We start from the raw sequence: 27266 nt of genomic DNA, 5'->3' as shown, positions 1-27266 counted from the left end.
GATGAAGATGGTGGTCCTATCGTGTTGGCGACAGTGAGAAGTCGCTGATGCAACTCAAGTGATGACATGCGAAGTATATAAAAAAAAAATTCCAAATCCAAAATAGTGTCATATGACACTGTCATTCCTAAGGCTGAATGGAGATTGAGTACAAGTTCTGACCTTGTAGTCTGGTGGATGAACAATCCAGGAGAGAACAGCAACGGAGACTGGTATGGATTTGGGGCAACAGCATTCATCAAGATATGACATAGAGATATCATCTGCAGTTTATTTCTATCTGAAGATGTTGAAGATAATCCTAAAAGACTCTTCGTGAAAGCCAGTAGAACTTCAGGAACTTCAGGACTCTCTAAAGCCTTGATGTTTAATTCATCTGACGAAGGAAAGTGTTCAGTGTCAAATTTGATGTCAGATAAAATTTCCTGACATCAGATTCCTGAGCTTTTTTCCAAATTGGCGTGACTTGGCAATCAATTCATTCCCATCCTCCTTGTCGTCAGTACGAAAGGCTTGGTGTAAAATCTCTGAAGTTGTATGTGTGAATTGGAATACATTCTTCTTTCCTCCTAGTTCAGTTATTGTCAATTTATTGCCAAAAGGATTTGCAGTTTACGTTTCAAATGCTTAACACTGTAAAGTTCAACACCCTGTGGAAGAAATGAAGACAGTTTTACTTGTAGATCTGATATAGTAAGCTGACTCCCAGTTTGTAATGACAACCAGGTGCACAAGTTACTGAAACCATTGGAATTTGTCAAATTTTGATTACTTTCATTCGTATCACAGTCTTGTTTACAGCGTAAAAAAGTTTGCAAACATTGGCGATGGTAGATTGCCTCTGCTGCTCTAATATCTCCATAATATCTCCAGCACATATGATTCTTGACTTGAAATCCAGAGCCTGCTAATCTGAACGCTTTGAGCATAGTTCCAATAATGTATCTGCAAAGCGGTACATTTTTCCAATTTGTCAACAATTTCAACTGAACCGATGGTGTCCTTTTGGATTCTTTTCAACATTAGGAAAGTTAATACCGTCTGCACAAATAAGACAGTGAGTCTTGTAATCAAAATTGATTTGTAATTTCTTGGCGGTAAAGTGTCAAGTTCATAGTTTCTTTTCTTCAAGAAATAATGCATGATTTTATGAAGTATATGACTTCCTGCATTGTTCATGCACAACATAAGCTTGTTCATTACATAAAAGAGGCAGCAGTTGTTCATGTTTTCCATCTTGTCTTTTCTTAGACGAAGAAATAATTGATAGGAAGCCCTTTGTTGATTAGTTAGCGTCCCATCCTGCTTGGTCACATATGATATATATCTTCAAATTACTATGCAAATCAATAATAAATTTAAAAGAAATTAACATCATTGAATAATTGAATCCATTGTCTCAAAAAGTAACATTATTTCTTGAGTTATTATGCTTAGAACAATTAATTGACTCCCTCGTATAAAGCTAAATAAATATATGTCTCTTTCTATTTTGTTCTAATCATCTAATTTCTTCAAAACTTTTAGAGTAAAAGAACAATAAGTTCATTTTGATATAGGTAGTGGCTATTTGCGGCATAAATATATAAGCTACATCATTATGAACAATGTAATTAGTGATCTAATAAGAATCGCACTCTGTATCCTTTAGAATGAACAGAAAAATACGTTATTAAGACTTATGTTTTCTTTATTAAAATGAGTAATTGATACAAACATATTCTTGACAATTAAACAGATCAATGTAAAGATTATTAAGGTTATGTATTGTATATTTTTTTTATCATGAATATTACATTACCGCCGTCATATGCTGGAATATTGCTGAGTGCGGCGTTAAACAAAACAAAAAAGAGAATATTACATTACAAAAACAAATCGGGTTAGGCAGATGTTCCTAGAGGAAAGAAGTCTGATGGAAAATAGAATACTTCAACTAACAGCTAATTTGCAATGTATGGATGCAATTGAAGATTACATTAAGGGGGTTTAATGAAGATTCTCTACAGGAAGTAGCTAAAAAGCATCATTAAAAATTGGGTTCAGAAGACGCTCTCAGATAGAAAATTAGTATGTTGGAACATAGTATCACTACAACCTACACCTGATATATAGGGTATAGATTTAACAATGATTAAGGACATAGTTGTCAATGAAACGCATATGTTTTAATATACCTAACCAATGTTAATTTTACATAGAAATCAATGGGAACTTGATACCAATATTTGATGAAATATCTAGCATATATCAAATACATTACATTGCATTCGAACCATAAATAGAAAAATGATCAACATAGTTATTCATTTGTAACAAATGTTGTACACAAAATGTAAATTTTTCTCACCACTTAGATGATTTTCACTCTCAGTCATGACAGCAACAAAGTAGAAAATGAATATTATTCCACTGTAAATCAGACGACATGGAGGCTGACATGTTGTTTATAGTAGCAACAGGGTAGTACTTTCCTAACAACTATAAACACTGGGATACTGAATGGGGAGTGATTTGGAGCAAACTTTGACAAGGCATTTTAGATTTTCCTCAAGTCTGTCTTTTATATAACATCTCCTATACCTAATTAATGATTTGTGATAGAAATTTGGTTGTTCCTTAAAATTTCCGGGTTGAATTAATTTACGGGATTTCTCTACGGGCCTAGTAGATAATTTGTTACAAAGGAAAGTGTTATCCTTATGCTGTTAAAATAATTTAAAAAGTGAAATACTACTATTAGTTTTACAAACACTCTGATGTTTTTAACCAAAGAAGTAATGTCTGTGAAATTAATTTATTTAATGTCCCACTTGTTCTCTCATATTAAGCTGTTACTGGAACAAAGCACCTTTTTAACCAACCTCATTTCTTAATGCAGGTATCGTAACAACTTTCTGTGTGTTTAAGGCTGGCTTCATGACGTCACCCTGACGTACGCAAGTGGATTTCATGTTGGGGGTAATGAGAGGTCCCGTCCATGTTTCGCATATGTTCGGATTCTGTTGAAACGAATCAGTCACTTGTACATTTTATCAAGTTGATTCTTTCGTTTGTTGTCTGTCCCCCTTCTGTGACTGTATCTGTCTGTTCCCTGTCAGTGCCTGGCTCCTTCCCTCTGTGGTCCCCCTCATTGGATGTATCGATCTCTCTGTGGTCCCGGTCAGTGTCTGTCCCCATCTGTATTCCCTGTCAGTGCACGTCTCCATCTCTCTGTGGTCCCTGTCAGTGAATGTCTCCATGTCGCTGGGGTCCCTGCCAATGGATGTCTCCGTCTCTCTGTTCTCTGTCAGTGAATGTCTCCATCTCCCTGTGGTCCCTGTCAGTGCATGTCTCCATCTCTCTCTGTTCCCTGTCAGTGCACGTCTCCATCTCTCTGTGGTCCCTGTCAGTGAATGTCTCCATCTCCACGTGGTCCCTGTCAGTGCACGTCTCCACCTTTCTGTGGTCCCTGTCAGTGAATGTCTCCATGTCCACGTAGTCCCTGCCAGTGTACGTCTCCATCTCTCTGTGGTCCCAGTCAGTGGATGTCTCCATGTCCACGTGGTCCCTGTCAGTGCACGTCTCCATCTCTCTGGGGTCCCAGTCAGTGGATGTCTCCATGTCCACGTGGTCCCTGTCAGTGCACGTCTCCATCTCTCTGGGGTCCCTGTCAGTGAATGTCTCCATCTCTCTGGGGTCCCAGTCAGTGGATGTCTCCATGTCCACGTGGTCCCTGTCAGTGGATGTCTCCATCTCTCTGTGGTACCTGTCAGTGAATGTCTCCATCTCCACGTGGTCCCTGTCAGTGCACGTCTCCATCTCTCTGTGGTCCTTGTCAGTGAATGTCTCCTTCTCTCTGTGGTCCCTGTCAGTGCACGTCTCCATCTCTCTGTTCCCTGTCAGTGCACGTCTCCAGCTCTCTATGTTCCCTGTCAGTGCATGTCTCCATCTCTCTCTGTTCCCTGTCAGTGCATGTCTCCATCTCCACGTGGTCCCTGTCAGTGCATGTCTCGAGCTCTCTCTGTTCCCTGTTCTTCATCTCTCTGTTCCCTGTCAGTGCATGTCTCGAGCTCTCTCTGTTCCCTGTTCTTCATCTCTCTGTTCCCTGTCAGTGCATGTCTCCATATCGCTGTTCCCTGTCAGTGCACGTCTCCAGCTCTCTATGTTCCCTGTCAGTGAATGTCTCCATCTCTCTGTTCCCTGTCAGTGAATGTCTCCATCTCCCTGTTCCCTGTCAGTGCATGCCTCCATCTCTCTGTTCCCTGTCAGTGAATGTCTCCATCTCTCTGTTCTCTGTCAGTGAATGCCTCCATCTCTCTGTGGTCCCCGTCAGTGTCTTATTAATTCTCCGTTTCCTGTAAGACCCATGCCTCTTTGTTCGACGTCAAAGTATTCTCATGTAGTTTTTTTTCTCGTTCGGTTTTCCATGTTTCCGTATATCTCTTTGTTTTAGGGTTGTTCGTGCTTTTTGCCGCCCTGCTGTTTCTGCTGATACCTGGATGTAAACTAGGGACATCCGAGGTACAGGCTGAGATCACTATGGCAACACTTGTACACAAAGAACAGGCTATTGTCATAAGCCTTGCGCACGGTCCGTGATGTTTGTTTGTTTGTTGTGTTACACCGCACTCAGCAATATTCCAGCTCTATGGCGGCTGTTTATAAATGGTCGAGTCTGGATCAGACAATCCAGTGACTGACATCATGAGCATCATTCCACGCAATTGGGATATGAAGACAAGCATCAACCAAATCAGCGAGCCTGACCTCCCGATCCAGTTAGTCGCCTCTAACGACAAGCATAGTCGCCTTTTACAGCAAGAATAGGTTGTCGAAGACGAATTAAAACCCGGATATGCACATTTTATTGTCTGCTAGGAAATAATTCACCAGTTCTAATGTTTGTATATTTAAACAGCGTGGAGAGGCCTTCAATGTATATGCTTAAGACACTTTATGTCACATTAAGACATATTGTATTTAATCATATATTAATTCATATATAGTATACTTGTACATGTTTTATTTCTCTTGCTCTTCACATGTAACTCGCTGTGAATAGCTGGAAAGTTGTTCATGCAGGGTAACACAATATTCATTCGTCTGTATCCTTTAACGTGTACCGATACAGATACAGATGGATATATGCTGAAACTTTGACCCAAACCTCATTTACTTAAACCATGAGATACATGTCACGAAAATGTACTAACGGGATCGGTCAGGCTCGCTGACTTGTTTGATGCATGTCATACATCCCAATTGCGTGGATCGATGCTCATGATGTCAATCACTGGATTGTCTGGTCCAGACTCGATTATTTACAGACCGCCGTCATATAGCTGGAATATTGCTGGGTGCGGCGTTAATTGGACGGGTGCGGCGGGGATGCGATGATTGGTCAGCGAGCCTGACCACCCGATCCCGTTAGTCGCCTCTTACGACAAGCATGGGTTGCTGAAGACCAATTCCTTCCCGGAATCTTCACGGAGCGCATTTAGATAATGATCCAATAAGTAGACATTTAATACTTATTAGTCGATATGTAGATCAACCTCAGTCTTTCTCATCTCTAGTTAGTGTCTGTATTTTTGTCCAGTGCTACCGAAGTTTGTACTGGCAACTTTTAACCCCACTAGTAATTCATTGGCCTTTCCAGTCCAGCTGTCTGGCTGGAATGTATATCAATCTTAGTGATTGAGTGAGTTAAATTGTAAGGTCCCATCAGCAATTTTTCAGCCATATACCTGAATCGAAGTGCTTACCGCTTGTCGAAATAACGCTTCACTTGACTGAAAGTATCCACATCACTATGGAAATTGTTTTGTCGTCTTTTTTAACTGACTGACTGTCATGTTTGCAACCTTATCGATTAAAGGTCTTTATGAGCTATCGATTTGGGAGTTGAGTGTGACTTCGTTCAGCTTGCGTCAACATTACAGGCGAGGGTAAGTCTATAGATATGATTGTCCCACAAACACAACCGTAAGGGAGGTGGGGTGGGGGTGGGGAGAGCATGTTTGGAAGTGTAGACTAGATGTTCCCCACTTACTATGGACAGGTTATAGATAGGCCACATGCAACATAGGCAAAGCACTTACGCCGAAACGTGTGTGCGTTTGTCTTATATTGCCGAGTACACTGAGATACCACGCCTCAGTTTTAACATGAACACCCCATTCAGGACATAGTAAACTGACTCCGACCTGACCAATCCTTGTTTTATACCCGTCACTCCAAGGTCCGCCACACGCACACACAAGCCACAAACAAACGACCACCTCACCCATCCACCCCCATCCCATCCACACAGGATAGTTCGAGTTAGGCACGCTGACCCATCGAACAACAGCTAGCGTGATCACTTCTGACTTTATACTCAGTGACATGACTTAACTCACCCCAACCCCTCCCCATCCCCTACCCAACCCCAACCGACCCGTGAAGATTCCGGGGTAGAATAGGTCTTCAGCAACCCATGCTTGCCGTAAAAGGTGACTATGTTTGTCGTAAAAGGCCACTAATGGGACCGGGTGGTCCGGCTCGCTGACTTGGTTGATGCATGTCATCGATCCAAATTGCTAGGATCGATGCTCATGATATTAATCAATGGATTGTCTGGTCCAGACTCGATCATTTACAGACCGCCGTCATATAGCTGGAATATTGCTTAGTGCGGCGTTACACAATAAACCAACAAACCAACCAACCCAACCCCCACCGCCCACCCAGCACCCAAAAAAAGGAAAAAAAAGTGCGTTAGATGATTCCGAAGAAGAAGAACAGTATCCAAAGCCTGATTCTGACGTAGAACCCACTGCATTAACTCCACACGCAATTCCAGATTCAAATCAGACGTCACTGAAGCAAGGAGAAGCAGCATCAACACAAACAGAACCGTACATCCAACAGACCAAAACTATCAATGTTAACCTCAAGAAACAACAAATTTAATCTGATCGAGTACCAAAGCACTTAAAGATTCTGTGCAACTCTGTAACAGATATGGGTTGCTTGAGGATATGGATACGGACGTGTCTGTCCATGTAGGCACTAGTGGTCATTCCAGTGGTCACTCACCCCAAAACAAAGATAGAGCGCTGTCCCCTGTTGCTCCTCCTTATTTACAGACAAAACTCCAATTAAAGTGTTTAAAAAGACCATTTTTAGGAATAACCTTGGACAATAATTTTTCGTTTATATCCTCATATTAAAATGTTAAAGTTATGTGCTTTAAAGCTTTTGATATACTTAAGTCATTGATTCGACCTAAACTTGATTACGACTGTTTCATATATGGGTCAGCGCGTAGTCATACATTTACGACCACCATTCACCATTAAGATCTTAGATTGTGTCTAGGTGCATTTAGAACTTCCCAGGTTGAAAGTCTATATGTTGAAGCTGATGAACCTTGTATTGATATCAGAAGAATAAAACTGGCACTGCAATCCGTTACTAAAGTCTATTCCAATCCATCCAGCCAGCATTTAACACCGTTTTGTATCCTCCTTATCAACCTTCGTATACTATGAAATCGAACTCAAGTCCTCCACTTTCCATCCGTAGTCACGAACATATTACAAATGCAAATTAATGTATTTCTGCAGTTGCTGATTTCAAACTGCCTGAAGTGCCACCGTGGCAGTCAATACAGCCTAACGTCATTTGGAATTAACAAAATTGAAAAAGACAGATACTAACTGCTTACGATACTATCAACAGACCTTCCAAACAATTAGTTACATAAATTCAACATCAATATACACATGTACATGTATACACGCATATACGCCGATGGATAAAGAAAAGGTGGCAACTGCAGCTGTTACACATAATGGTACTTTATCATTACGAGTGTGTGAGTGAGTATGCTTTTACGCCGCTTCTAGCAATATTCCAGCAATATCACGGCGGGGGAACACCAGAAATGGGCTTCACACATTGTACCCATGTCGGGAATCGAACCCGGGTCTTCGGCGTGACGAGCGAACGCTTTAACCACTAGGCTAACCCGACCGGCCCTATCATTACGATTAGCTGATGTTTTACGACAGAGGCAAAGTCTATTCTACTCGCCTTGCAACTTATTGAAGAAGAAGAAGTTTATTCATGAACGAAGGCCATATGGCCTAGAGTTCATTTACAGGAATAATGTATACATTATAATATTTTTTCTCACAACAAATGTTGATCTTTTTGACATTTGTATTTACATGGGTAAATGTCTTTTTTTGATAACACAATCATTTCTGGTAGATAGAAGACTGATAACTTTTGGGACAGATGGTTGCACATGGTAACATTTTGGAATTAAATTTTCTCCACTACTTTTATAAAAAGGACAAATTAACAAAAAAACTGTATTCATTTTCTATTTCATAGCGGTTACATTTCGTACATAAACTAAACGAGGACTCTGTGGTTGTATTAAATCGGGTTTCTGTACATTTATTTTACGCTCTAAGGAGAGTGGTTTCATCATGTTTGCTGAAGTTTATCCTGTTTACAGTCAATACACAACCGTAAAACTGACTACTCCTTTATAGCTGAAATTTTGAAATGTCATTTGAATTTGTCCTTGGTTAATAAAGACATAATCTTTTGTTGGCTTTCCAGTCACGTTGGCATAAGAGGAAATTCTAAAGCAGATTCATTCTGCGGCTAAAGTTCCACTTAAGAAATCAGTACCAAGAGGTACTTTTCCATATACTGACCTGCTATTTGCCAATATGTTGGAAATGTTTTGCAGCAAAGGTGGAATAACCAAGTATTTAATAAGCTTCATGCAATACAACCCTTGATTGGGTATCATGCCTTTGCTGTTTAAAGTCGACCGCCGTCTTACAGCTGGAATATTGCTGAGTGCGGCGTAAAACAACAAACCAAGCAACCAACCAACTGATTGAAGCCGTCGGGATGAAGTTGTGATCCATTGGACACAGTCATTTTACTCATTCTGTTTTATTAAAGTGCGAGGACACATCCTAAAAGGTTTTGTCGCTGTTATTTGTCTTGTTGAGTAACTCCGGTGGATGTCATTGGTAAACTAGTTCGGGTGGGGGATAACGTTTCTATAGCCAAATGTGTACACGTTATGCACCCACCTGTAAATAACCTTTACACGCATTGTTTTAAATCAATACATATTAGTATCTTGACATAATCGAAGGTTGACCGTAAGGTCAAAACGGCCAGGCAATAGAACGCAATTTTCCACAATCGGACAGAAACATTTTTGCCCCCTCCCACAACTTCCCATCTATTTTTCGTTGGACCCAGAAGTCTATCAACTAGATTACCAGGTAACTCTTCAATATTTACAGCCGCATCAAAGGCCATTTTAACCAAAAAAATTAAACAATCTTAACATCAGCAATTCATTATTTTTTCAGACTCTCTGTCCTGTCTTCATGCTATTAAAATAATTCGTGTCAGCATCAATTTTACTTGATATAATTGAACTTCATTATGTTACCAGCCAATACGAAATCGTCTTCTGTTGGTTGCCCAGCCAAGTTGGAATCGTTGCCGCAAAAGCAGCCCTCAAAAAATATGTGACACCACTTCTGATACCATACAGTGATTATAAGCCAGTCATTGGATGTTACACCCGAGATCTAACGCAAAAGAAGTGGGACACCTAGGTGGGTATCAATAAGTTACATGAAATTAAACCAACTATCTGTTATACCCGCTTATCAGTCCATATTTGAAGACGTCATTATGCGACGATGTCGTATTTGTCATACTATATATACACAAGAATATTTATAAAAAGGTGAAGATCCTCCATTTTGTATCCCCTGTGATGAGAGTCACCGTCAAGCATGTCCTGCTTGACTGTTTGGATTTTCCCTTCACAAGGGATAAATATTTCAAAGTGTCATATATAAAGGATCTTTTTCATTTAAAAAATGGTCATTTAATCATCGGTTTTTTTTCAAAGAAATAGAATTTATTTTTTTTTAATGTAGAAAATTATATCTTTTATATATTGGTAGTACGTAATTATTAACTGAGATTGTTACTAACTGTGCCCTTGATGGCGATTGAAGAAGCGTAAAATTATTGTCCCCCTGAGAGGGTCTGTAAGCCAACGTCATTCAGGGTATTATTATGTATACCAGTGTTTTAATTTAGAATATTTGTTTGTTTTAATCTCCGGCTAAACCATGTCAATAATCACCAGTGACTAAAGGTAAGGTGTAAATCCTGCTGGGTCCATGCAGGTAGCAAAGTACTGTACGTCCCCCATGATCCCCAGTATGGTGGCCTCATGATCACTTCAGTTGCTGGTGATCTTTTGCCCAATTTTATATTGCATTGTTAGGAATAGTCACATTTTATGGTTACATACTAGTTTTAAACCTAGATCTGAGATAATCTAGTTCTTTTACTGTCCCTTGTCAATAGGTTTTATTCTAATGATTAGTCACGATATGGCTGAAATAATGCCGATGGGACGTAAACGTTTACCTCATTCACTCTCCTACTCTCTCTGTCTCTCTCACTCTCTCTCCGCTACTAATATCTACCACTGGATTTCTGAAAGTATTCTTTGGCAGCGATGTCTTGAAGAAGTGACAAACAAACATAACCTCCTGACCGACACCTGCCCAAACTCGACTCGTACGACGATAGATAAGACTTTTACCTTCGTGTGGTATGCTTCAGGCAGAGGTCAAACTACTACTTACTGATAACGTTGTTTTATCATTGTTTTTTACAGGATCAACTTCGCACAGGTAGGATTTCGTGAATCAATATTCATAACAATCAGTTGATTCATTGTTCAGCCTCTGGCTTAGTTGTTGAGGCAAATAAATTTCAAGTAGTATGAGGGATATTAAACTAACACATGTGACCTGGATTTGTTTACATACCAATGCAATTCCCTATTTTGACTTGTACCATATGTGAACATTTGACTTGCCATTGAATGTCTATGTGATATTAGCCACTAGTGGGGCAGTATACGCTCAACTTTTCGCGAACACCTAGTTATGAATGTATGATTATATATTGTCTGGTTCTAGTTGTTACCAGTTTTCAAACTATTGACGTTTAAAGCAGACTATGGAATTAATACGATATTGTTTCAACATCACATCTGAAATATTTTAACCATTAGACTATACCGTATGCTGTTTCTGATCTATCCGTTGTTCGTATATCTGCCAATCCTCATGAGCATGATTGTATGATAAGGAATATGGTGATATCCACAGGTTATACGATATTGACAAATGAGTCAACGATTGCAAGAAACGTTTGAACCGGTAATATACGAATGGATAAGTGAGTGTATGTTGTTTTATGCCTAAGCCATGGCGGAGCTACTTAACGTAGCTGCCGCCAAAGATGATAATAGACAAATCAGTGGTCAAAGGAAGGCTGGAAGAAGTTTGCTTTTACACAAATGTTGTAATATGTACACATTTATAGAACATACTTGTGTCGGAAGTTTAATACACGTAGACAGAATTATCCGAAATATGACCAGAGGTTCACAAATAGATACACAGAGAGCCCAATGTATATGCCGTTTTGTATGTTCTGTATATGAGTGAGTGAGTGAGTATGGTTTTACGCCGCTTTGAGCAATATTCCAGCAATATCACGGCGCCCCTTATGTATATGAACTGTATGGTAATTTATACTCTTGTACCACTGATAGTGGTTGTTCTTTTGGAATAAGCAGAATCCTATTGTTTGCTTGTTATTTAACGCCGCACTCAGTAATATTCCAGCTATGTGTCGGCGGTCTGTCAATAATCGAGTAAGGACCAGCCAACCCAGTGATTAATATCCTGAGCATCGATCCACGCAATTGGGATACGATGACATGCATCAACCATGTCAGCGAGCCTGACCACCCGATCCCGTTTGTAGCCTTTTACGGCAAGCATAGGTTGCTGGAGACCTATTCTACCCCGGATCTTCGCGGGTCCAGTGAGTGAGTGAGTGAGTGAGTGAGTTAAGATTTAACGTCACATCAGCAGTATTTCAGCCATATCGTGACGAGAAGTACATTAATAATACATAGATTTAGACGAAATAAAAAGCTATCAACGAAGGACAGTACAATAACTAGGGTCGCGGGTCCAGAATCCTATTGAGAATAATCTGAGCAATGATAGATGCCGAAGGGCATGATTACACAGAATCAGACAGGTCGCACATTGTTACCATCCGATCTTCAGTTCTACATCTGGTATCAATTGGAAGACCAAACTGTTAACATATTAACATTAGGTCAGGGTTTGGTCTCAATCCGCGGCGGCCAATCATGCTAGCCTCAAAAATGGTCTCAAACATTGGGATACCCAACTGCAATTCCTGTTGGCATCCAGTCGGAATTCTGTCTCACTCCGGGGGCACCTTACCGATACTGTCAGCACCTGGTCTCAATGAGGGAGACCCTGCCGCAATGGTGGTTGCATCCGGTCGGGATCTGGTTGCATTCCACGTTACCCAACAGCCACAATGTCAACATCAAATAGGGATCTGGTCACAATCAAGGGGGATCCTGTCGCCATCATACCGGTATCCAGGCAGTACAGGACCTGGTCGAAATCCAGCTTATCCTGATGCAATATTGTCATCATCCAGTTGACACCCGCTACAGATCTGGTGGGCAATCGAAGGATTTTTTCTGGTCGCAGTCAGATCTGGACCAATTCCAATCGTGATCAAATTGTGATAGGATCCTAGTAGAATCACCGTGACCGAATACGATCAGATTGTGCTAAATATAGCGAACTGGTTCCTGGTAGTTCGTTATATCCAGGACCGCCTCCGTGGTCTAGTGGTTGAGCGTCCGCCCGGAGACCGGAAGGTCCGGGGTTCGATCCCCGACTGCGTCATACCAGAAGACGTTAAAAGATGGTACTTGTTGTTACCCTGTCTGGCGCTCGGCGTTAAGGGGCTAAAACAAGGACTGGTCGGCTCGGAGTCAGTATACTGTGTCTGAGTGGGATATTCATATTAAACTTCGGCATGGTATCTCAGTGGGCTAGCACTATAAATTGGCATCAGTCCGGACTAGTACAAGCAGCCACACAAACACACACACGTGCAAGCACGTCGCTGTATAAGCGCAATTATCTTGGACGCGACGTTAAACCCCATTTCACCTCACCGTTATATCCAGGTTCTGCTGTATGTAGTATTATCTTCATCTTATGTCATGCTGGTCATTCTTTCAGGATGTGGTCTACCTTGCTTCTCGTGGCTGGCCTCTTCCTATGTGCTGAATCAGCTAAGTATGTCCCCTATATTCCAGTAAATGTTCTGTACACATTGACACTAATACCATAACTAATGTAGTGCTGGTCATGTATGTATGAAGTTTCATAAAATATTTCTATAAAGGAACTATCGAGTATTAAAGAAGACGCACGTCAAGGGGATGAGCATTGGCTGCTAGAGCCATATATGTTCTGGGGTCTGGAAAAGATACTGTGTATTTTAGTAGACAACTTAGTCTTCATCGAGCCTGCAAGCTTGCGTGGTTAGCGGCACCGTCCTATACTGCGGTGAGTGAGTTAGGGTTCAGCAATATTCAGCAATATCATGGCGAATGGATATGGGCTTAGCGTTGTTCATATGTGGTGCATCAAACCTGGGTCTTCGGCGTGACGAGCAGAAACTTAAACCACTATGCTACCCCATCGAACCTTCTTCATGGTAGATAGTCTCACATTTAAACAATTATGCACAAAACCAGATGCACGTCGTAAGACAATAACCTTCTCTTTTAAATACAGTGTCTACCAATTTTCAACATTGATGTAAATCACGTTAATATACTCTCTAGAAAAGTTAGGGATCATGAAATTTAAATCTTTATACTAAGTATAAAAACAAACTGTGACGGCACCTGGTCCTGTGCAGTGGAGGCACGTGGTCCTGTGCATAGTGCAAAGGTCACAAATCAGGTGTAGGTAAGCAACTGAGATTCCTCAGATGGGTGACCATGTTCGGTAGCTTGGCTCCTGGGAGTTCCTAGGGCTTCGGTCCTGCCCCACACTGAAGGACATGCAACACATGTGGTCTCTTTGGGCAAGTGATTGTGTTCGAAATGTGTCTCTGTTCACCCAGTATGCCCCCGTGGTGTGGGTATAGCGCAGTATTAATAGGCCTATTATTATTACAAAGATAAGTGTTGAGGACAAACATGGTATGCAAGAACGTTAAGTCTGTTAAACAAAACACCAAAATACATCCTAGAGTTTCACACGTGCGTAGGGTGTCATTCCTGATTTTGACACTTTCAAGGAAGGTGGATTTATCTCTGTGAACCATTATGATTGTGATATACTTGTGATTTAGTTGCGATTTCATTCAGTGTTTGTGTATGAAGTAGCGATGCGCCTATTGGCATGTTGGAAACTGGCAGAAGTCAGCGTGCAGTTGCCATTAAGCTGACTGTTTCACAGTCTGTGATTAGCAGACTATAGAACAGGTATGAACAAACCCAAAATATTGACGATCGACCCCGTTCAGGGCGTCCCAGGTCATTATTATCATACAACTCTTCCAAAGAAACTAATATTTCTCACAATTTTGTAAATTTAAGTTATTCCCGGGCAGCCCATACTTTGTTTTAGAGTATACATACTTTCAATTGGGGTTTGGATTTCGATTCAGTTACAAGGTAACGCATGGTTTTCATAAGTTACAAAGCCAGATAATATTAAATAGAGAACGACTTGTATCTTTTCAAACCTATGCCTGCAAAGCCATAGCATAGTGTTGATTGGTATTTTTAAGTGAGAAACACAATTAGCACATTTTTTATCCATCAACCCCTCCTTCCCCTTCTCACACTCGCTTAGTTGATGCATGTCATCGTATCCCTATTGCGTGGATCGATGCTCATGATATCAACCACTGGATTGTCTGGTCCAGACTCGATTGTTTACAGACCGCCGTCATATAGCTTGAAAATTGCTGAATGCAGCGTTAAACAACAAACAAACAAACCTTCACTCTCAGTCGACTATCACTCGTGAACAACACAAACTGTCAAGGAAATATAGGATAATGAAAAGGTGAACCTAACCTGAATAAGATAATTACAAATGTTCAGCATCAGATGGTTAGATATATTTGTTTGTCAGTTTCATGTCCTCAACATTCAATTTCTCTTTCGGGAAGAAGGATAACACCACAGGTGGAGTTGGCGTGACGTGTTGTGTATACAGTAAACTATGGTTAAAACCAACTCGAAGGTACAACTAATTTTAGTTCGTAATAACCGTAGTTCGTTATAAGCATATATACAAAATTTATACAACAAATGGTCGGGACTAAAAACTAAGTTCGTTATATCGGTCAGTTCGTTATAAGCGTGTTCGTTATAAACGTAGTTACTGTATGGCACATTGATAACATGCCATGTGGGGATTATTGGTTGGAACAGATCCCTAGAATTTTTTTGGGGGGGGTGGTTTGGTTTGTTGTTTAACGCCGAACTCAGCAATATTTCAGCTATATGACAGCGGTCTGTAAATAATCGAGTCTGGACCAGACAATCCAGTGATTAATATCATGAGCATCGATCCGCGCAATTGGGATCGATGACATGCATCGACCAAGTCAGCGAGTCTGACCACCCGATCCCGTTAGTCGCCTTTTACGACAAGCATAGTCACTTTTTACGGCAAGCATTGGTTGCTGAAGACGTATTCTACCCCGGATCATCACGGGTCTGGAGATCCCTAGAAAGCAATGCTGGTCGTACGAGGCGATGGACTGAATTGTATCCCGACGGCGTGCGTGAATCGTTGTTCATGATATCAGTAACTGTTTTGTTTGGTATGGACTCGATTGGTTACAAACTGCCGTGATATAGCTGGAACATAGGTAAGTGCAGCGCAAACATTAAATTAACATTCAAACATTGATAGAGTGTATTTTTATTTTGTACAGACACACCACAACGACAACGCCCTTGTCGACGACACTGAGTCTGAGTGACTTTTTCAGGATGGTGTTCCACAGTGAGGACTTCAACAAAGATGGCGTGCAATCCCTGTTGGAGTTTGAGCGGCTGTGGCATCTGGCTGACGCGGATGGTAAACCCCAAGGGGCGGGGATGTTGTGAGGGCCCTGTGTTGAACTGGCTGACATTGTCTTCTTTCTTTCTTACACCTTTTGGAGTTTTGAAATGACCATGTAGATGCATATTGGTCAAAATGAATTCCGATGAGTTGTTCTAACGTCACGAGAAAATGTAACTTTGATTTAATCCGTGACCCATGCTGTTTTTCAGTATATTTTAAATGTCTTATCTACATGTCCTGAGAAAAGCAGCTTGGGTTAAGGATTTTTTCAGGTTGAAAACCTAAAATATCGTGGTAGGATAGGTACGGAAGCGTAATGGGGCCACGGTGAAATTTCTTTTTGTCTTAGTATCAACTAAGTAGGACTTAGTATCTCCTACGTAGGATTTAGTATAGTCTAGAATTATTATCTCCTACTTAGGACTTACGTAGGAGATAGTAAGTCCTACGTAGGAGATATTAAGTCTTACGTAGGAGATATTAAGTCCTAAGTAGAAGATACAAAATCCTACGTAGGAGAACTTTAGACAAAAAAGATTTTCACCGTGGCCCTACTACGCTTCCGTAGATAGGTCTTCAGAAACCCAGAGCTGATAGTTTGCAGTTCACGTTTATAAATTCATTTGTACTCTGTGAGGTTAATTCCGAGTTGACCTCATTCACCTCATTCAGGAGGGCTTCTCTGAATCTTGGCCCGTAGTTAGTCTCAACATCATTTGAACACACAGGTGACGTCGCATGACACAAGACCCGTGAAGATCCGGGGTAAAATAGGTCTTCAGAAACCCATGCTTGCCGTAAAAGGCGACTATGCTTGTCGTAAGAGGCGACAAACGGGATCGGGTGGTCAGGCTCGCTGACTTGGTTGATGCATGTCGAATCCCAATTGCGTGGATCGATGCTCATGGTGTCAATCACTTGATTGTCTGGTCCAGACTCGATTATCTACTGACCGCCATCATATAGCTGGAATATAACTGAGTGTGGCGTTAAACAACAAACAAACAAACGAACATTTTACAAAGAATACATTCTTTTGCAAAACTTGAAGATTCATGTTCTCGAAATGGTGGCGGCGAATGATAAAGGTGTACAGCAGAAGCAATGGTCAGCAGTGTAAAGTGAATATCAATGCCATACTAGAATAGCCAGTATTCGCTGTCTCTGTGCAGCGTTACGTCCCGACTTCCCATCAGTGGGTAAACGAGCCGATTTTTAGTCCGGAGTAATGTAAATACAATAAGCTACTTCTCAGCATTGGTGGCGTAAAATATGTTTCCAAATTGGCATATGCTATGTGCGCCTCGACACAAATGGTATTATCACTGCCAAGAGCATGTAGCGCCATAATCTCTAGCACTGGCGGTATGATTATTAACAGACCGCAGTAATTTAGCTCAAATCAAATTTAAGCAACAAGAACAAAAACAAACTAATATGTCATTTTATCATCCATCCATTATGAAACACCTGTGTTGCTGATATAGTTGCATTCAAAGGGTTTTTTTCCCTTGGTTCAAGGTGATGGTTCCGTGCCCTTGACAGAGTACACTAACGCAGCACACTTCTCAAAGTTCATCGGCAGAGAGGTGTATAAATACCTGGACCATGATCACAATGGCGTCATCAATCTGCAAGAAGTGCCCAGGCTATTTATGGAGTTTGACACAAACTGTATGTATTTGAATCGGTTTCTGTCTTTCAAATTTAAATGTTCAGATGTTCAAGCTGTAAAAAAGGAAATGTGTTGTGTTGCGTAGTTTTAAAACCGCGATTCATTGGGATGTTCCTTTGATTGTAGGTTCCAATCTCATATTCACACAGGTATGATTCTTGGTTTATCAGTGCCTGTGTTTACAGTCACATCAATGTTGTAAACGTCTAAGGGCCATGTCACGTTAGGCTTTCCAACCACTTTAGACCGATCGCGACACTTTGAGATAACTGAAACCTTTTTTCAAAGCGGCGTTAAAACATCTTACTCACTTGAAGGCTGTGATCATCTTATATTATTGATAATTGAATTAATTTTTATAATGATGATATGGTAAACTGAACCGTCCTTTAACAATGTACACAAAAAGATACCTCTCATGACAGAGTTGGGTCGCATCATGCCGTTTCACTACTTTTTGTGGTGAAATCACACGTCAAATTGTCACTTCTGTTCAATCTATCTACCTACCATGACGTTCAACATTATGTTATACACATAAATTACAATTTTGATTGGATGTAAATCAATTTAAAAGAATTCATTGTTTTTTGAAAGCATCAGAGGTCACACTGCAGCCCAAATAAAAACCGGTACACTTTACATCTTCAAAGAAAAGAGGAGATTGGGTTATGTGATAAATAAGATGATGACCGTTACTTTTGTATTGATTATTCCTATGTATCCTCAAGTATTGAAATCAACAGTTTTCGTCTCGTGAAAGAACCGCATAGAAGTCAAAAACGGATTTACAGATTAAAGATCAAAATGTACCAAATGTAAAGTACAGTTTAGGCATCTGCAGGGCATAATGGCCATGCTTAGAAGAAATCTGCAGTTCTTTATGAAATAACTAAAATATTCATACAATATACCAGTAACAACCTGTGGGAATTCTGGGTAAAAATATAGGTTCCCAACATCCCCTCGGTAGCTTCTTTGATTCCACGTCACCATATCCCAACTGAGTGGACTGTTCCTCAAGATGTCAATCACTGGATCCAGAGTCAAGTCGAGACAGGCCGTCGACATACAGCTTGAATATTTCTGAGTGAGGCGTTAAACAAAACTCAAACAAGCAAACAAACAAATATGTGACAATATTAAACATTTACTCAAATAGTATGTCCAAAGTGGGAAGGTTATATGCATACAAATATTGTTATTTTCAGTGGATGGCTGGATTACTGAGCAAGAATTTGTCGACGAAAACCTCAGGGTTCGTATATAAACTAATCACAAACTATCCGCGTATTATTGTTGATGTTGTTGTTTATGTAAACGTTTGAACCGTTTTGGTCAATGAACATATGTATTTCATTAGTAACGTTATTGATATATGTTTCTCTGTACTTCCAGATATATAATTTCGTCGCTAAAGACATCGGTCCCGACAAAAAATAATAAATGATGAGCTCTAAGAACCTTTGTTGATTCAATGAGCGTTCTGTTGGTACACACCGCCCCCGTCTTCAAGTTGATATTGCGTGTGCCTGGAGAGCGGAAAGTAATGAAAAAGATGGTACTTGTTGTTACCTTTCCTGGTGCTGGGCACTAAGGCAATAAAACAAGGCCTGGTTGTCTGCAGTGGGAATCAGTATGGTGTGTTAGTGGATTGTCCATGTTGAACTGTGACATGGAATCTCCGAGGGCTAGCACTAAAGAAACGGGATAAGAACGACCTAGTACAAGCACACACGCACACGCACACACACTCACACGCGCACATGCACGCTCACACGAACAAAAACACACGCCGCGCATGCATGCACGTCGTTATATAAGTGCAGACTCGTGACGATCAGGGTAAGAATAGGTCTTCAGCAACCCCTGTTTGCCATAACAGGCGACTATGCTTGTCGATAGAACATTATCAAAAGCTTTCCTAACACTGCAAACACGAAAACGTCGTTTTTTTCCGTATATGGTCATTGGACGGAAAAACGACGTTATTTGGACGCGTTTAAACCATCGTTTTTCCGTCCAAATAAGGTCGTTATTTGACATCGGAATTTACTGGGAGAGAAGGATATCATCAAGCTCCACCCTTTCTTGATTGACATTCTCAATCAAGAAACAGCGTCTACCGGTATTCCTACTTCTCAGATTTCATTGGTCACTTCTCGCGTGTTAGATTACAGGCCCGAGTTTGACGCTGTACTCGAAGCGCTTAGTGGAAGTACTGAAATCAATCGTTCTGCGCATGCGGATTGCTCAATGCCTTGTAAAAAATTTCAGTTCTGTGCATGCGCGATTTCGCGTTTTGTTTCCACTATGTCACCTTTATTTGACAATGATTCATAAACACAGTCTCGTGATAAGTTCGGAATCGTACAATGTCGCTTAAATTTATGGCACGTACTTGATCGGCACGCGTTTCCCATTAACTAATACAATGATAACGGTAATAATTTTAGTCAAAATAATTAGGAAAGCGCAAGACTCAGGAACGTCTGAAAATAGGAAAAGGATTAATTATATACTTTCGAAAGTTATATAATCGTCAAATACGCAAACGAATATCTACCCGCTTTTAAAACTTATTTTTGTAGAAGGTGATCTTGGTGTATATTGCCAGATATTATATGCATATACATTTTTCCGATATTGCATATTTTAATGTTTATTAATACTTTAAGGTTCGTCCGACTAATTGACGGGATTCCACTTTCTCATTTGTACATGACACTTAAGCAGTGTCCTGTTACTGTAAACAGATTAGTTTCAAATTCCAAACTGGTGATGTCTATTCAGGCTAATGCTTAGTCTCTAAAACTGTATAGTTTTGAAAGAAACAAGTAATTCCATTTAAATTGAAGAGGAGCCCCAGTTATATGGGAGATTCCGAGATGAAACTATTTTATGGATATCTTAGCTGCCACCCAAACCGATCCAAACGGGACCCGAAAGCTTATTGTATGCCATATAGTCACATGGAAGTGCACCAGAATTATACATTGTATTCCGGACGATTGTGTTCTTTCATTTACTTTTATGTCAGGAAAAAAGACTTAAAAGGAGAGTTGTTGAATTTAATTATTAGATGTTGTCTATGCACTAATCTGGACGTACTACTCATTGCTCTATTTATGTCATCCTTTATAATATATATATATATATCAGATATACATTAACGCATGTTACCGTTCTAAAGTCATACTCTCATATAACCTTATAGTGTTCATAGTATCAAAGTTTAATCAACAATATCAAGAGCAGCAATTTAAACTACTGAAACACCCAAAAACAAGGCTGTTATCAAGCGCTAGTGCAGACGTGGTGCATCGTAAAATCTGTATCGTTTCTTGCAACATTTATACTACGAGATAGTAAACTTAACGCTTACTCACCGGTGGAACGTAGACAATAACGCTAATACAGATATAACGTATTTGAATGTTAATACTAAAGACAAACACTCATTATTTTTGCAGTGGCGATATAACACTTATACAGGTTTATTGGCGACTTTCATCAGTTTTGCTATTCATTTTAAAAACTTTGTTTTCACATATACAAGTAGCAATACCCGACAAGCATGTCATACATACCTATGGGGCAGTTTTCAATCTTGTACAGACTTACTCTGGTGTTCCTGAGCGAAGCTTATTGGCTTAGGTGTTATACCCCGTTTTTCTGGTAATCCTATTATTACTTCATTTTTATCTAATGACACCCTGTTCTGTGGATCACGGCTCCGTGACTATCCATAACATGTACAATTAAGATGAACATTCAGATCAAGTACATGAATGAGTTTGTTTTGACGCCACAGTCAATCAAAGACCAATGCTGTGCGGTTTGATTACACACTTCTACCAGGTCGAACATCGTGGATCTTTATTTTCTACCTAAGGAGAATCATAGTTGATATGCTAATTCATCTACGAAAACCGTCCCGGTCAAGATAACCTTACTCGTTGTTATATCCATCATCTATTCCCCCCACTCTCACCCCCCCCCCCCCCCCCCCCCCCCTCACCCCCACATACACGCACGCACGCACGCACGCACGCACGCACACACGCACACACACAACGGACCTAAATAACCTGGACAGGAAATACTGCTGATAGCCTCTGGTCAACACCGTCGCGCTACCACAGAATGTTCGTCCTACTCTGAAGGGGCATTCTGTAGAGGGGAATGATCTCGTAACTCTCCATTCCTTAAAAATAATGGAGCAGAGGCCCCGCAGGGGCCGAGGCGCATTATTTTTAAGGAATGGAGAGTAACGAGGATATTCCCCTACTTAAAACTCATCCCTACTTTTACACTTTGACAAAATATTCTGTAGTTGAAAATATTTGAAAAATTCAAATGCTGCTTCAAGATAATGTACAAGCAACTAGTCGACTATACTTGTCGTAAAAGGCGACTAACGGGATCGGGTGGTCAGGCTCGCTGACTTGGTTGATGAATGTCATCGTATCCCAATTGCGTGGATCGATGCTCATGATGTCAATCACTGGATTGTCTGGTCCAGACTCGATTATTTACAGACCGCTGTGATATAGCTGGAATATTGCTGAGTGCGGCGTTAAACAACAAACAGACCAGGCCAGCAGTTAGACGTATCAACGTATAATCGTAAATTCTCCTCAGCGTAATGTATATCTTGCACGTGTGTAAACAGGGTGTATTTGGTAACTTGAGTAGGAAGCACAAATGCACGAAGGGATGTTATTTCAGATGACAAATGAAAGAAGACAGAATGATTGTCACACACACACACACACACACACACACACACACACACACACAGAGGGGAGTTACCAATCCCTGAATTGAGAAGACTTGCATTACGAAGCTCCTTCAAGTCGTTATCACCTTCTCTCGACTCTCACCTTCTGACCAGCTGAACGTCTTAGTGCATTAATACTATTCTGATGCCATTGTAAAATTCCAGGCTGCCCTTCTTTCTGTGATGTTTTGACGGATGCAATCTATTGCGTTATAATACCCTCTGTTTGCTGATATTTAATATGTACATATTGTAAAATATGTACGATATTTTAAACGTGTAATTCGATGCATGCAATGCAATGTGAACATGAGTGCGGATGCATGAAGGCGGGTATAGTTATAGTCCGATGGATGTAGGGGAATGGTAGGAGGGTGTATGTATGTAAGCACGAATACCGATACATGAAGGCTGATATAGTTATAGTTCTTACTTACTGGTATACTTCCCAAGCACTTGGGAATGAGAGCGACAAAACCATACCTCACATTTATATCTAGCATTGATTGCAGTATGTGGCATTGCCGCCAAGCCTCTACATAATAGTAGTGATGGTCCTATCGTACAGGAGATTTTCTGAATTTTGAATAATACGCATCAAAGCACTGGAATGCTGTTTTATCTGTATTATCATTACATTATGCTCAATCATGCCTATACTCACACACACAGGCACACACACACACACATACACACACGCAATCACATGCTATCACACACGCTCAGATACATAGACGCACACACAGGCACACACACACTCACACACACAGACACATGCAATCACACACGCTCACACGAATACCGATACATGAAGGCTGATATAGTTATAGTTCTTACTTACTGGTATACTTCCCAAGCACTTGGGCAGTCACACAATGCCATACGACATTGAGTTGAAAGAAAAGACAACTAACTTTTAATCTTCAGCTAAATGACCGCCTCCTTCATGTACTGGCTTGGGGGAGAAGCCGGTGGTTCGATGCCCCGACCGCGTCACAGTAACATTACGTTAAAAGATGGTACTTCTTGTTACCCTGCCTGGTGCTCGGCAGTAAGGAGATAACACAAGGACTGGTGGGCTCGGAATCTGTATATTGTGTCTGATTTGGGTAGCCATGCTACTGCACTGTGATGATGTATGAGAAGTAATGCTATTTCCTTGGCACAGAGCATGAATCTTGTGCGACGGTTCCATTTACGATAATTAATGCAGACACGTTGTTTCAAGTCACTTTTGCATACCAGGACAACAGGTGAGGACCATGGACTAGCACATGGACTGATAACTGATGACTGCAACATCTCATTCATGGAGGTCCTTGACCTTCCCCCTAGCATCTTCACCTGAAACCCTTTTGCCGCATCACTACCTCATACATTCACACGTACCAGGTATACACAATATATATATATATTCTATTTTTCATGGATATTCGAGTTTTAAAAATAGGATTTAACACTTTCTTTATTTTCTATAGGGGTTACTTTATAAATTATGAATAATTCTTAACTCTATTTCGAGCAAATATTATGATTTATATGTGTTTCCCCTATCGTCGTACATAAACGTTCCTGCTTTGTTTACCTTAGTAATTCTGTTGATGTAATACATATAACCTCCTTTTATATCCGGCAATTGTCATCATTGTCAATGTAATAGTCTACGATACCGAGAGTTTGGGGCGTAAATGCGACCTTTTACAAGTGGCAACATTTGAAATATATATAGCGAATACAGATCAGTCTGGGTATCAGTTCCCACAACTGTGTTTGTAGACCTCTGCGACATGGGGTCTTTCCTGAATATAAGAAAGTTTACTATATTTTGTGGGCGGCTGATAAACTTAGAACCGTTACCTTGAAGAAGTTCATTCCCTAGGTTCCGGTGCTAGCCTTACTACACAACAGGACGGGTGACCGCAGGAACCAGATTTGATGCTTCGTAGACTGAGACATAGAGTAGCCTCCCTTTGATAAAGGGCAATAACTCCTGTCGGCGGTTCGATTGATTGCCGCGAAAGACGATCATCCACAACATGAGAAGACAGTTGTCTTTTTGTCTAAATGATAGTTAGGCTACGGCCTAAAACAAGTTTCAGTTGGAACTATACGATCCTACTGACTAAGCACTGACCATTTGAAGCAATATATTAATCGCCCATTCCAAGAAAACTTGCAATGTTTAGGAACCGTTTGTAGAATTCAAGAATAACTTTATATGATAAATATATTTTAACGCTTGTGAGTTTTGGGATGATAATCACAATATATGTATTTATCTCACAAAAAACCGCTTTATTGCAATGTTAATCCATAATACATTTCGCTAGTAAACAACATCGAACAAACATTTATAACGCATGGTACTTGTCATCCTAAAACAGACTCGCGTGATAACTTATACACAATGTGGGTAATACTTGTTGGGACCCATGTGGAACCCAGCTGGCAAACACCTTCTTCACCAGCTGTTTCACCTGTCCCACTCAAAACCCAAGTGGGGCCCCACTGTACATGCTGGTGTATGTGGCATATATATATGGAGAGAGAGAGGGTGCAAAACTTTAAGCTATCTTCCTTTAAAGGGAGTAACATCTGTACGATGGGTGACCAAGTTGATATGACTCATGCTGCTATCAGACTTACTAAACACATCGTCAAACTCATTCAGAAGAGAGCATATTAGGGTTTCACTCGGGCAGTAAGTATGACACAGATCAAGCAACTTGTATTTTGTTTCGGAAGGTTGAGAGCCACGATGCAGATCTCATCCACAGGGAATAAGCCGTCCAATACAGCAATTTGTTCCCAGTTATTAAGTGCTGTTTTAGATGGAATTGTTACACTGTTAGTGGCAGGCCTAGGTTTAGTGACCTCAAACTTTACACGTGTTGTAAGACTGAAAGACTGTTAAGTACTGTTTAAGAGAAATTAATTTGTAACACCCTTTGTGGACGGGTTAACCTTGCCCCGTGTTGTTAACCGGCTGGACTGAAACCTAAGAACACTGGTCACAAAGGTAAGTGCACCAGCAAGTACGGAGTGTGGGGCACAAATTAAACTCCATAAAATTAATAATCCCCAAAACCTGTTTCACGTTTTTGACCAGTAGCCCAGTGGCTTGACATATCCGACTACTCTTTGTTATATTGTCATATTGGCTCAACCTGATTACATACAGACAGTCGTCATGTAGCTGAAATACATGCACACACACACATACATACACACACACACTCTCACACACACAGACACACACACTCACACACACATACATACACACACACTCAGGCACACACTCACTCACTCTCTGACACACACATACACACACACGCACGCACTCATACACACTCACTCACTCTCTCACATACACACACTCACACACGTCGTAATGTAAGTGTCTTGCCTGTGTTGCATGTGGTTTATCAATAACTGATCCATAGCAAGGGAAGGAAAACTAGTCTACACTTCTGTCATGGACACCCTGCACACCTGTGTCTGGGATTGGGTAGACAGTTCCAGGCTCCGACTATTGGTCGGTGTTCAGCAAGCAGTGCCATTCGACGTCAGTGAGTTAGAGGATGCTTTTTGGACCAAGGTTGTTGACTGACAGAACATCTGAAAATTACAATGGGATTGTTCTTCAAAATTCAAGCAACACCTTCGACTAACCACGGACCCTTGAGCCTGGCATTACAGTATATGTGCGGCTGACGTTAGTTTGTTTGTTTGTTGTTTAAATCCGCACTCAGCAATAGTCCAGCTATATGTCTTGAGACCACACGCCATACCTCATTTGCCACGTCGCCGCAACCACGAGTTTCAGCATGATAACATTGTCCCTCCACCAGTCACCCAGAAACAGTGACCTCATGAACGCATCAAATGCATCATGTGCCTCGTGCAGGATTAGCGTATAAATTTTAAAATCACGTGCAACATGTCGTGATAAGAATAAAGACACTGTGGTAACACTTGACTGATTGTTAGTTTTGCCATATATTTATACACATTGACATCTCTTTTTGACGTAGATACTCCTCTTTATGTTTCTATGGTTCGCGTTTCTGTGGTGAGTATATATTGAATACGAATATGTGTATCAATGTTTATTAGTGTAAACTAGTATCACGTTCTAAAACATATGCTCATGGAGGTTTTGCCTACTAACTAATATTTTGTTGAGATGCTTGAAAAACGTGTCGGCGGTCATTAACATTTAAAAAAAGATTACTTTCTATACATATATTTCAATTCAGCTGCAAGGATGTCCGATAAAGAAGTACATTGTTATAAGAGTTTGTGTATTTCTTGACGTGGTTGATGAATGTCATCGTATCTCAATTGCGTGAATCTATGCTCATGATACCAATCACTGGATTGTCTGGTCCAGCCTCTATTATTTACAAACCACCGTCATATAGCAGGTATATTGCTGAGTGCGGCGTTGAACAACAAACAAAACTTGTCGCAGATCATTCCAACCAATTAACATCACATCTACATCCGATTATCAAAGGTACGGCACACGATGTCAGTGCACTCTGGTATTAACCGCCGTCATTTCATAGATATGCAGCGGCATACAGTTACGGTTGCATTATGATACAGTATGTCAGTATATCCATTTATATGCAACGACCTTTTCAAACGAAAACAAAAAAAAGCATGTAATCTTACATGAGACTAACCACGTGACTATGGACATTGTTTTGTGGTTTCTCACTTCATGATTGTCAGGTTTGCAATTTCA

General features: G+C 40.6%; 2 protein-coding genes across 2 annotated transcripts; one reads left to right on the top strand and one right to left on the bottom strand.

The window, feature by feature from the left end:
- Nucleotides 1-3225: 3225 nt before the first annotated feature.
- Nucleotides 3226-3867, bottom strand: LOC125377033 (uncharacterized protein DDB_G0283697-like). Its single transcript, XM_048389829.1, has one exon. It carries the CDS (start codon nucleotides 3865-3867, stop codon nucleotides 3226-3228), a length of 642 nt encoding a protein of 213 aa, XP_048245786.1.
- A 6778-nt stretch (nucleotides 3868-10645) lies between these two features.
- Nucleotides 10646-19190, top strand: LOC124143606. The gene is made up of 6 exons (XM_046512631.2): nucleotides 10646-10730; nucleotides 13194-13250; nucleotides 15922-16067; nucleotides 17577-17729; nucleotides 18942-18988; nucleotides 19129-19190. The coding sequence occupies exons 1-6, from the start codon at nucleotides 10651-10653 to the stop codon at nucleotides 19171-19173; spliced, it is 528 nt and encodes a 175-aa protein (XP_046368587.2). The 5' UTR covers nucleotides 10646-10650; the 3' UTR covers nucleotides 19174-19190.
- The last annotated feature ends 8076 nt before the right edge of the window (nucleotides 19191-27266 follow it).

The sequence above is a fragment of the Haliotis rufescens genome, unplaced genomic scaffold, assembly GCF_023055435.1.
Source record: "Haliotis rufescens isolate VD_foot unplaced genomic scaffold, xgHalRufe1.0.p SCAF_8, whole genome shotgun sequence".
In the NCBI taxonomy this organism is placed as follows: Eukaryota; Metazoa; Mollusca; class Gastropoda; order Lepetellida; family Haliotidae; genus Haliotis; species Haliotis rufescens.
This window is presented reverse-complemented; position numbering and strand designations above follow the sequence as displayed.